General features: G+C 43.4%; 1 protein-coding gene across 2 annotated transcripts; it reads right to left on the reverse strand.

The window, feature by feature from the left end:
* Positions 1 to 2,751: 2,751 nt before the first annotated feature.
* On the reverse strand, positions 2,752 to 11,282 carry NCLN (nicalin). Of its 2 annotated transcripts, XM_009706843.1 has the most exons (15): positions 11,097 to 11,282; positions 10,734 to 10,878; positions 9,999 to 10,093; positions 9,686 to 9,766; positions 9,370 to 9,473; positions 8,843 to 8,931; positions 8,525 to 8,664; positions 7,911 to 8,089; positions 7,614 to 7,701; positions 7,482 to 7,520; positions 7,199 to 7,362; positions 6,507 to 6,560; positions 6,338 to 6,416; positions 4,845 to 4,944; positions 2,752 to 2,829 (listed from the first exon to the last, which is right to left on the reverse strand). In XM_009706843.1, exons 1-14 carry the CDS (start codon positions 11,214 to 11,216, stop codon positions 4,885 to 4,887), a joined length of 1,437 nt encoding a protein of 478 aa, XP_009705145.1. In that variant the 5' UTR covers positions 11,217 to 11,282; the 3' UTR covers positions 2,752 to 2,829; positions 4,845 to 4,884. The 2 variants fall into 2 exon arrangements, with proteins under 2 accessions (XP_009705145.1, XP_009705144.1); XM_009706842.1 differs by lacking the exon at positions 2,752 to 2,829 and having other exon boundaries at positions 4,436 to 4,944.
* Between the last annotated feature and the right edge of the window lie 741 nt (positions 11,283 to 12,023).

A 12,023-nucleotide genomic window follows, 5' to 3' on the forward strand; every position in this document is an offset into this window, starting at 1 on the left:
CTGGGCAAGGCATGCACCGAGATGACTTTGTACGTCCTCACAACACATGTGGGAAGGTGAGGCAGCTGATGCTCGAAACAAAGGTCTGACCAAGGAGAACCCCTTAGATACTCAGCCATTATGAGGCAGAATGAACGTGCAACATCTGTCTTTCCCTTCTATTATGTTTAGGTCAGTTTCCCACTCTACAACTATGACTGCTGTGGTTTGTAAGACGTCAGGTGACTCATGCCCAGGGAACAGAACTCCTGTAATGTTTATAATTTAAATAAATAGTTTGTAAGTGTTCAAAAAGTCATTTGGTAGTGACAGAAGCACAATAATCTACCACTAGCATACACCACATTGGCTTTTCAGGTAGCCAGTTCTTCACAGTATCGAAGCTGTCTTGCATAGAAACTTCACTTGCTTCAAATCAGCATGAACCCTTTGAATAAATGGGAATTTGCTCACCTCAAGGTGCTGGAATCTTACTCATGGTCTGTAAATGCTTTCTGTCATACTATTTTACTTTTGACTATAAAGAAGGGATGATGTAAACTCTTAAACAGTTGCATTTTCTCCCTTTTTGCAGGAGGTCTATTCCTTCAAATAATGCAAGGAGATTCCAGTTTTTTGAGCTTCCAGCAGCAAATAGTTCTCCAACCAATCTGTTCATCAAACCTACTCACTTGGTTTATTTTTCCAAAGGAAAAGGGGACAAACAAATAAGGAAATGAAAATGTTAAAATACTTAAATATTATTACAGTTATAGTCAGAAAAATATGTAAATCAACTGCATTGAATTTTCTATTAGCTTTTAAATATTCACCAAATATACATTTGTTCTTTAGGACACACAAGAGATAAATAATTGAGTTAACATTGCTAGATAAATCAACTCTTTTTCCTGAGCTGCAAATATTCCAGATTATAACCTTGAAGTTGCTATCCAGTAGCTACAAATGGAAACTAAACAGATCAAAGTGAGCAAGCAGGAGCCCACACTTGTGTACCCAGAGGCCCAATTTACTGAGACACATACTAGCACCCCCATCATTTCAGATGGGTAAGTCAAGACTGAATGGCTCTCAAATGTAAAACCCAGCTTGGCCACAATGTGCAGGAGAAGCTCAGTATTTTGGCTTGTGCTGTGAACAACATGAGAGCACATGATTTAAAATACACAAACAATGAACCAGCCTCTCTTACGTGGGAGATCAACTACAATAGTCCAAACTACTTGCATACAATCCCCATTACTGCCTGTGTGGGTGGGAGTAGACAGAAGGAATGAACAGCTTCAGTGCTTAAACCCTGTTGGAAAACCAGGTTTTTGTGAACTGCAGATTTTGATGGCACTAGGACAACTGGTAAAGTCAGACAGATAGCAGAGAAAATTGTTTTACGGCTAGAAGCATCAACTGCTAGCCACTTCTGTATATGTGGACATATGCCTTCCATGCTTTTTCCTTCCAGGCCAGGCAAACTCCTGATAAAAAGGATAGATATAGATAAAAACAGGGGCAACAAGAATCAGCTACACAGAGGTCTTCTGCAATGTTGTGGAGAACTTTTATTTCACCAGAACAGCTGCTGAATTTCTGCCTTTGCGTGTTGTGTTGGTGACAGAATTGATCAGATATGCTGCAGTACGGATCAGCACCATTTTTTTTGTTTCTTTTTTTCTTCAAAACTTAGCAGAATAGCAGGATCTATCTACAAGCTTCTCTGTCATCTTCCCAAAGGAAACAGCAATGTGGGAATTAAGTTCACTCCCAGGATGGGCACTCTGTTCAAGCTATGAGAAAGCTGGAATCTGACTATCTCAGATTTGAGTATATAATGCCTCAGTGCACATGCACTTTGATCAAAAGCATAACCCCTCATCTGTAGTAAAAACTACTTTCTATGGCAGCCAGCTAGGGACACACAAAATGCATCCAATTAGATTACAGGACAAATGACCCTTGTGTGGGGAAGCGTGATGTACTGTTCCAACTGCTCTTCAGGTTTATGAACTCTCCTCATTTATCTCCATCTACCTTTCTTTTAGATTACTGCCATTGGATTCTGGCACTGCATCAGGAGTCTTAGCAGTTCATTGTTGAGACCACAAGGAGCTACCATGTTTGCTTTAATACTACAACCTTGACAGGGACACAGCTGCAACCACACTGGGTTGCCTTGGTGGAAGTTTTTGACTCTGAACTTTGAGCTTCTCGTCTGGGAGACCAAAGGTCGACAGTCTCCACTGTAAGGAAGAATGCTCCAGGCTGTTCTGTTCTCTCTTGCCTACTACTTGCAAATTTTATATGCATCAAGTCAAGCTGCAGCAGGATTGCAAATGATTTTGTTTTTTCTATTTTTCTCGGTGAAGTAATGGAGTTTCATTAAGCCTGGTTAAGTAATCTGCTGGATTGGAGGGAACACTCCCTCTCCAATTGTAACACACTAGAAATGTATGATGCACCTGGAGGCCTCTGAAACTACTTCCAGATATTCAGAACCTACTGAGAAGTTCTTCAGATAGCCACTGTACCATGCATGTTCTGAACCTACACAGTCCAGAGCATGCACCTTCCCGCAGCACAACATATGTAGTCTCTAAGGGAAGAGCATAGAAGCCAGTGAAAAACAATCAAGACCTGTATTCCAACCACTCCAGCAATTTCTGAAGTCATCATAAATTCATTTCACAGAGGAGTGTCACAAACACTTCATGCATGCAGAGAGACATATTTTAAATAAGCACTCAAAAGATCAGAAAAAGGGCTGATATTTCAGGAGTGCTTGATACCATGCCACCTGCTGATATTACAGTGAGCCACTGACATCAGCATGCTCTCCTGGAAAAGAAAAGACCCTTTAAAGAACAAGTTGCTACACATTTAAAGTAGCAGAAAGCACACATCATGGGGTAAGGGTACTCCAAGGAGATTACAGTGAAACAAACAAAGATGGATGGAAATCAGTACTTTGGTCCCCATCCAAAGGACAAGGACAGTGACTGGCCACAACAACCCATTTTCTAACAAGTGCGTGCACAGCAGCTGTGGTGAAGACAAGGATGCACAGCTCGAACTTTCCTTGCACACAAAAAAAAGGGTACACCTTCATTCAAACACACAAGAGCTTTTCAGCCTCCGTAGAAGATGCTATTTTAAATAAAAGTAGTCATTTGGAAAAAAAAAAAAAAAAAAAAAAAGGTAGTCACCGTGGCCTGTGAAGAGACCTCATGTGCATAGAACAAGTTACAGAAAGGACTCAAACATTGTTGAGTGGCAGGACAGTAGTATTCAATCAGGACATCTTCTAGAACTATAACTAGCCTAGGACTTGTAGTCAGTATCTGGATATATTTTCCAGGAGAACTTGAGGGTAAGTGAAGTGCAACACTGCCCAGAAAGGGCATTCAGCTCTCACCGGAAAGTGGTGACAAGTGTTCTGCTTACCTTGGATGGTGGAATTCAGGAAAGACTTAACTTGAGATGACAATACTGAGCAACTGGTTACCTGCCCCTCCTGATCTTTGCACAGCACTGGCAACTATTTTGGGCAACTACATAGCATCAGCAAACTAAAAATAAGGCTTGCTCAAGGATAAAAGTAACAGAGAGCATGTGTTCCAAGACAGACTCTCTTAGGTACAGTTCCAGAAACATCCATGTTTCAAATGACATTCATAAAACTTCTTTTTTTGTTTTTTTGTTTTTTTTGCTTTTTAATGGCTAAGTGACCTGCCTCCCTTCATACATACTGAACGCAGCACATGAAAGGACAGCAACAAGCACTTTGGGAACTTGCTCATATGTGCAGGCCAGGAACAGTGTTTCCAGAAATAATAGAGCTGAAAAATGTGAAGTGAGACCCTGAGATGCAGGTGAACATGGGAAAACACCCCAAAATCTAGAACCCATCTGGAAGTGAAAACTGAGGAATGAAGATTGAAGGGATTACAGACCAGAGCTCAGCAGGAGCTGGACAGCTCTTGCTATTAGCATAATCAGCTTGTTTAAATACAAGGAACAGCACAGAACACGATCCTGCAACAGATGAGACTGCAGAACATCCCTTAAAAACCGAGCAAGAGTTCAGCACAGTGATAGCAGCCATGAACTGTTGAAGGACCATAACCTTTAAGAGAAATCAAGTACACAGCAAAATGCATCTGCCAACACAGGCAGGATAGAACCTGTCCTGGTAAGAACCCTAATGCAAGGAACCCGTTTTAACAATCTTTCCTCATTCTGTTAATAACAGTCAAGATCATCTACATTACACCTCCTAAAAGGGAATAAGTTATTGCAAACTCTAAACAAAATGCAAGAAGATGCTTGCTGCAGACACTGCTTGCTCAGTGCACCTTCCTAAAGCCAGGCAGTGAACTTAAGGAAGAGGTGCCATAAAGAGAGTACTATTAGCATGTTTTCTTAAGTTGCACGTGTACTTTTTTTCTTTTAAACAACTGCTTCGAGTCCTTGTTTGCTGGGCAGAGATAACATGTCACACTACTCGTAGTTTCAGTTTCCAAGTTGGCTGTATGGCACATGTATCCACGAAAGTGCTGGACTTGGTTTTACACTCACCGAAGCTGCTCAGAATCAGCTGTTCAGTGTTTAAACAACCTGCAGGAACTACTGAAGTCTCTGAGCTCCTCCCTCGCCAAAAAAGCAAAGGAAAACAGACATGGTACGTGTCAGGGGAAGAAGGTAAAGAAAAGCACTTAAAAGGTGCACAAGAGTTAAAATTTCATTTTCTTTTTTCTTTCTGCCTTCCTCCGCTCTACAGAGTAGCAAAGAGGAGATAGAGGAAGAAAAACAGCAGGATTCAACGGAAGGGAGAAGGTTCCTGATGGGCTCACCGATGGCTCAGTGCTGCTGTATGGGTGATGACGCATTGCTTCACTGCTGCTTGGTTTTAAGGGATAATCTCTGTATCATCTTGTAAAGTAGACCAAAGTGCTGGAAACAGAAGGAAAATAAGTAACCATGAGTCCTTACAAATTCTAATAAAATCACTGTGCTGTACAGAGAGAAAACTTACTAGAAGGCTTAAAACAATACTAATGTGCAAAGGCAGCACCTTGTTTCGATCTTCCACCAGTACTCTCATCCTGAAGTCAAGAGTACAACTTGGTGAATTAGGATGAATTATTACAATGAAGCCAGTTACTTGAAAGTTGTACAGAAACTGACAGCTTACAGAAGTGTTTGTGCAGGCCTGTATCACCCTATTGTGAAGATGCAAACACTTGTTAAAGATTTTACATTTTTTGATGCAATTCTGTTCCTCCTGAAGGGGAGGAGAAAGCTTCAGATTTCAAGACACGCATGATACTGGTCACTACAGAAACACTGCTGCTAGCAGTTTCAGGAATGTAAAAGTGAACCAGGCAAACACAGAGATTCCCAGTAGCTCACAATCCTTTAACTGGATCTTCTCTTTCACGATTTCACCAGTGACTTAGAAATTCACTTAATTCCTTTTGATTCTGCTTTGATTAATTGCATTTTGATTCGATAACAGCTACTTCAGGTATTTGACAGATATAACAAGATTCCAGGCTTCAAATAAATTGTAGTAACAAACATAATGAAGATAGTTGACAGAAATCAAAGTATACGTTCTCCCTCCTGTTTATGTTGTTACATTGGATTTTTAAATGCCTGTTGTTTCCCCCAACAAGTAATAAACACAAATAACATGAAGAGATCAAAATTTAGATTGACCTAAAATGCTTCCCTTTCATTCATGCTCTTCAGAGAGCCCAGCCAGGATCAGAAGCCTAGCTCACAGTGGCTTTCTCAACACTTAAATTAAGCTGGCTGGCCAAGGCATGGAGTATCACATTTCCAAGAATATGGACATAGGATGTATTTATGGTTTCATTAAAAAACAAAAAACAAAAAAAAAAAAACAAACACACAAAACCTTGAAGATGCATTTCTAAGCTGCATCCCAAGTTCAGATACTGGAAAGATCTCCTAACTTACTACAAGCTGCAAACCTTTAACATTACAGCAGATTTTAGATACCTTGAGAAGTTTCAGTTTGAAGCCGTTACATAGCCAAAATAGCTTAACAAGTGAGTGAGTTGTGCATGTCCTTGACGAAGAGAAGGAGCTCTATGAAATAGTTTTGCACTAGAATGGCAAGATATTGCCTTCAGCACAGCCAACTGAGATACTCAAAAACACACACACCAAAACAGCCAGCCATTTTGGATTACTACTTTTAGACTGGGTGGCATTATTATTCCAACTTTGGTGCTGGGACTGTGTGAGCACCAGTTAATGTAGCTAATGTGATTCATGAGGAAAACAATACATCTGTCTCTTGCTTCTCTTCTCTTACCTGCACTGCAACATAGGCAACACCAAGGTAGGCTGCGATACAGACAGCCAGAAGCAGATCAAAGATTGCTGGCTTGACCCTGCAATAAAGAAAGAACACATGAAATTGCTACAGCAGGTACTGCCACAGAGTGGGACAACAGCCCAACATGCCCAAGAAAATTCCATACCTGTATGCATTCATCACCTGTTTCAGCTGGTCATAGAAAACAAACTCAGGGTCACTGTGAAAAGAATAAATTCTTCAGGTTGTATTACACTTCTTGACACTACAGTAAGGACAGCCCAGAACTCTGTTCCCAAGGAATTCGTCCAACCAGACACAGGTAAGCATGACCACCTCACATACCAATCTCAAACTGATTTTAGTTGTCAAGTCTGTCTTTTCCTACAATCAGAAGCCTAAGAATAGAATTCAGAACACATGCTGCTCAGCTGTCTCAGAAGAGGAACATGGAAGACACCTCACTGAGTTTATTAAACTGCTTCAACCCAAACAGGTTAGACAAGATGGAAGTTGCCTTTTGGCAATTAAAGGAGGCTTTCTAGGGGATCTTAGTCTTTTCCTGCATTCAGAGAGAAGCAGCACTCAGAGTGGGAAGGGTGGAACCAAAACAGTGAAAAAACAAGCTCTTCAGACAGAGGGAGCTGCTGAGACTTGTTACTGTACTGTGAGGAATGATAAAGAGCTTTCTCTGGGAGAACTCAGAGCATAAACCAAAACTGACAGGAGAGCAGAAAAGAGCAATCACTTCCAGCTACATGCCAAGAAGCCAGAAAAGCTGCAGCTCAGAGACAAAATTCATTGGAGGGGGAAGCCATTTTGCATGCCCTGGCTGATACCTTCATCTCTTTTTCTTACCGTTTGTCTGCCTTTACATGATGCTGTTTGACATCTTTCAGGTAGCGACCCATATAATATTCTAAGGTGTTGAGGAAGGTGCTGTCTTTATCAATCAGCTGGGCAGCCCTGGGCTGACTGCTCAGCCAGTCCATCACTGATTCTAGTTGCTCCTGCTGGATCTGCTGCAGAAAAATACCACCAAAGAAAGGAAGTCAACCACATATATGCTGAGACCAGACCTCTCTCTCCCAGATTCTTGATTCCTTCTTCCCACAGGTTACAAAAAACGCACTGTGCTCACCATCTGATCCGTGAAGATCTGCAGATCTGCAGGTGCTCCCTGCAAGGGAAAAAAAAACCCAGGGTATTGGCAAGAGCAAGCTTGGCTGGGCAGGACACATCTGGCTAGCACTGCACGATGGGCATCTCTTACCTTGTCTGTTAGGTTGTAGATGACCCTTGTCAAAGCCTCAGCAATGATCCTAGTATTCCTGGTTAGTGCCTTAGTGTCTATTTGTGCCCTAAAGCAAAAGAGGGGATTACGGACTTGTCAATGGGATCAGCTTCCTCCTGAAACCACCCTTTCTCATGGCACCAAGCATGAGCCTGAATCCCGAGCCCAAATCCCAGTGTTTTTTCACCCATCCTCTGGCCATCAGAACAGTACAAGCAGTCATGAGGCCAGTTTACAGGCTGGATTTCGACTGCACCCTTCCCTAAGGCCTCTAACCTCCTATCCATGATGCTGTTGCGCAGGCTGTCCCGGTGGCTCTCCAGATGGGAGATGGTGAATGCTGGCAAGCGTCGGATTGCAAAACGCTCATGCTCCCATGCCAGCATGTCCTCAGCCAAGTTTATCTTCTTGTGCACCATGGAAAACTTCACCTCTGGGAACTGGCTGGCAACAACCTGAGGGAAACGACAAGCCATCTAGGTTGTCATGCTGCCCACTGCATAGTCCTGTCTTGCACTGTCCAGTCCACCTAGACCCAATTTTTTTTGTGTTCCAGAAGGTAAATACACTTCCACCTGTAAGGTGTAGTTACTGTCATTAAAAAGCTGGTTTAATGTCAAAAAAGCTGTTTTAGTGTTGCTACAGGGTAGCTTCTGCAAGCAACAAGCCATAAGGAAGTGCAGTGGAAAAATGCAGCAGATCTAGTCTGCTTCATCTGGGACTGTGGCATGAGGATTTGTCTGCACTTCAGCTCAAGTGATCGTAAACAATAAATGAAGTATGTCAATGGCGCACCCCTTCTTCACGTCTTCCTTCCTTCCTCCCTTGGAGAGCTGCAGCTCCCCAGAGTAAGTCCCAAGTTCCCACCTACTTAGAATGCTTTTCATTACCATTTCCAGTTCTCTCAGAAACGCATGCTGTAAGGTCCCCTCCTTGGGAGGCTTCGAGACATGGAGATGAAGGCTACTGCCCCGGCCCAGAGTATCAAGGCAGAGAACAAACGCTACGTTGTCCTGCAGCAGGCTGGAATCTGGAACAGAAAAACCCGAACCTTTATTGCTATGTTTTGTGCTGGGATTTCCATCCCAAAAAAGCAAGGCCCACCCAAGGAGATTCTCACGGGAGGGCTGACTTACTAGACACTTAACACAATCATATTAACAGAGGCCTTGCCACAGAGCATGCTGGAATGCTGGCCCCTTACTCACCAGTATGGTCCAAATTGTCTTCCAGCCAACGCTTGGTTCCTTGATAATTAAACTTGCCACCTCCAGATGCAAAGAACAGCAAGTTATACCTGTTCATCAAAGAAGACAGAAAAGCATTACGGCGCTGCACTCCATGGCTACAGCACTCCTTTACTCAGCCTTGGAGGTGTGATAAAAATCACAACAGCTAGCACCTGACATTCAAGGCAAACTATCCATTAACAAATGCTACCTACATGCCACATACTAAGGTAATGGCAGGACAGGGTAAAAGGAGGGAGTTCCCAGTGCTTGAAGATGGAATCTACTTCTCACATCATTCTCTCCACTTGTCCCCAAGCTTGAGCAGAGCTACAGCAAAGAAACCAAAGGAAGGAACTCGGCCATTAACAGCAGCCATACTCAGAGGGAAACAAAACAGAGCAAAGGAAGTAAAGGACTGTCTGTAACACTCTACAGGTCTGGAGCAAAAGCCCTTATCTGATCTCAGCTACACACATTCAGCCAAGAATAAGGCAGTTTCTTACCCAGCATGGGTACGTCTGTAGGTGTAGAGTCGGGAAAACAGCCTGGCTAGTTCCAGTAGCACTGAGATACCACTGCCATTGGAGTCAGCACCATGTGACAGCCACTGCAGGATGAAGTGGGACAGAGACAAGGTGACAACCCTACACTTATTCTGATGTACCAGAACAGCCTTCAAGATAGCACACCACCATGCTCTGCTTATAACTGCTCCACATCTTTCAGGCCAAGAGAAAACATAGGGGCAGAGGCCACATGGGAAAAAAGATAGGAACACACAGACAGGAACAGAGAGCTGCAGGAAGAAAGAATACTCACTGGAGCCACTCCAAAAGAATCATAGTGGGCAACTATCACAACAGTGGGCAGGTCTTCTCCACCCAGTCCCGTTAGCCTTCCCTACAGAGGAAAGAGATCAGTATCACTCAGCATCCCCTCTTGTGTGCCTGTACAAAGACAGCCTGACTTCTACACTGCTATTGAGTCTGCAGTGACCTCAGTTCTGAGGACTTCAGATACTTACCTGGCTGACACTCCCCTGACTTCCCCTATCAGTCCAAATGTCTGATTAAGTCCCAATAAAAGAAGGCATCCCATCAATGCTGCCAGTTTGAATCCATACACAACTCACCTCCACGCTGGGTATGAGCCAGTCATTGATAGCTTTGCTTTGAGCCCCACTGGTCACCATCTGGAAGCCATTGGCAGTTGCCGTATGCAGCAGAACTAGAACAAAAATAAAAAAAATACGTACACCGGGGGAAGTTTCATCCCTTTATTTCCCTTGCTAACTGAGCTTTGGAGAGCCCAGCTTTAAACTATTTAAGCCCTCTCACTTGTCGCTTGTGTTTATGCACTGACACAGAATCCTGGTGATGATGCATTTTCATTCTGTCCTAAAATCCCAATATTTTGAGCTGCCTAAAACAAAAACTTTTCTCCACCAGTCCTAAAGTTAATCATGAGCAGCAGGTCAGTAAGACAGTAAAGGTATTTACAGGAGAATACATGGAAGCACTGAACTGACTTGTGGTCAGACAAAAAGCTTCAGCTTCTACCAACACGCTGTAGTCACTTAACATCTTCAATGTTATTTTTAAGCTGAGTTTTGCTTTCTATCTTACTTGCAACAGTGTGAAGCTGAGAACTCAACTCCATGCAACTGTATTTCCAAATATAGTCAAGTAATACTCTCTTTTATACTGTGTTTTTCTTCCATCAAATCTCAAAGCACTTTAATGAAGACAGAATAAACATGAAGGCAACAGAACACTGGTTCATGGTGCTTATGACACAGCAGACTGCTCTCAGAGGCGGGATCAGGCCTGTCTTCCTCTAGATGCTTCCTCTACTTCTTAGAACTCACCTTCAGCAGCCGAGGCAGAACCCTGTGATGCAGAAGCAGCCCGTGTTTGTTCATAGATAGACAGCAGCTCTTCATCTTCCACTGCAAAGTAGACTGGCACGATGGTTTCCATAGCAAGCATTTCCGGCTCTATCTCCATGAATTGCTGAGGATTTAAGTGAGACACAAACTTAGCATCTGCTAAACATGCAAAAGGGCAGAAAAAAAATTAACAACCAAAGCAGAGAGAGAAAGGTAAGTTTCAAAATTAGAATATGATTCGTTGTGCATTACAACAGAAGCTTTCAGTCCTGCAGCAACCCAAGCCTCTCTCCCTCTCAAACACATCTGCCATCAGAAGAAAAAGGGAATTTTTTTTTTTACCCTTACAACATCCTGTGGGACAGAAGAGATAGATCGTGGCAAGATGATCACCACAGCACCAGCTGACTGGCGGAGAGCCTTCTGGTACTGCTCATAGGAGAAATCCACCAGCCGCATCATGACGCAGCGGCGGCTCAGGACATCTGCTTCTACAGTGCGGGCCTCTGTGTTAAGCACTGCACTCCTGGTGCCTGAAAGGAGAGAACAGCAAGAGGTTTTGTAAGTGATTTCATCACATCCCCTTTGCTTGAGCCTAGCTCCTTCTCAGAACAGTCTTGGTGACGGTGTGATGAACCTCAGAGCAGCCAGGACCTGCAGAAAGCTGAGTTCGTCTCTTCCCTCTCGTCCAAGAAGGAAGAGAGATCTGTGTTTTTTCCTTGCATCCATCAGAGCAACATCTGCACAGCTACGTCCTGCCAGGCTCCCTCAACCCCAGCACTACGCAGCCCTGACCACCTTCCAGTCTTCCTCGCCACCACAACCATGCAGGCTACTTGTTTGTTCATCTGCACTTAATATCTGCAGACAGTAAGGCATGTGGAGAAAGCCTGGCCTCTTGCTATGCAGCCTACTGCATCCTCCAGCTATAGGATTGCGTCTGCAAGCGGAGGATGCAACATGTGCAGAACCACTTTGTGAAAGGACACAAGGCTACCCCATGTCCATCCAAAGGGCTGTTCTAGCTCACCCACTGGGATGTTTCTATGGTGGAGAAAATTACAAATGAGGAGGCTGCTTCTAGCTGCTTGCTCTCTCCTACTCTGAGTTTCAGCATATCAAATCCCCCACATGGAACTGCAATCTTGTAGGAGAACAGCAGTCTGGAGGCTTGCCAGCAGCTCCAGCATTCTCCAAGAGAGGATCACAAGGATATCTTGTATAAATAGAGATGTTCAAATCCACCTTACAATTTGTAATGGTCCAATT

The sequence above is a fragment of the Cariama cristata genome, unplaced genomic scaffold (genome assembly GCF_000690535.1).
Source record: "Cariama cristata isolate BGI_N322 unplaced genomic scaffold, ASM69053v1 Scaffold44648, whole genome shotgun sequence".
Taxonomy (NCBI): domain Eukaryota; kingdom Metazoa; phylum Chordata; class Aves; order Cariamiformes; family Cariamidae; genus Cariama; species Cariama cristata.

Excerpts from the sequence above, each read along its gene's own strand:
- NCLN (XM_009706843.1), bottom strand. The coding sequence starts at position 11,216 with ATGATGCGGCTGGTGGATTTCTCCTATGAGCAGTACCAGAAGGCTCTC. Across the intron at positions 7,702-7,910 it reads AACAGCATCATGGATAGGAG|GGCACAAATAGACACTAAGG; the intron begins GTTAGAGGCCTT and ends CTTTTGCTTTAG. Across the intron at positions 7,521-7,613 it reads TCTACAACCTAACAGACAAG|GGAGCACCTGCAGATCTGCA; the intron begins GTAAGAGATGCC and ends TTTCCCTTGCAG.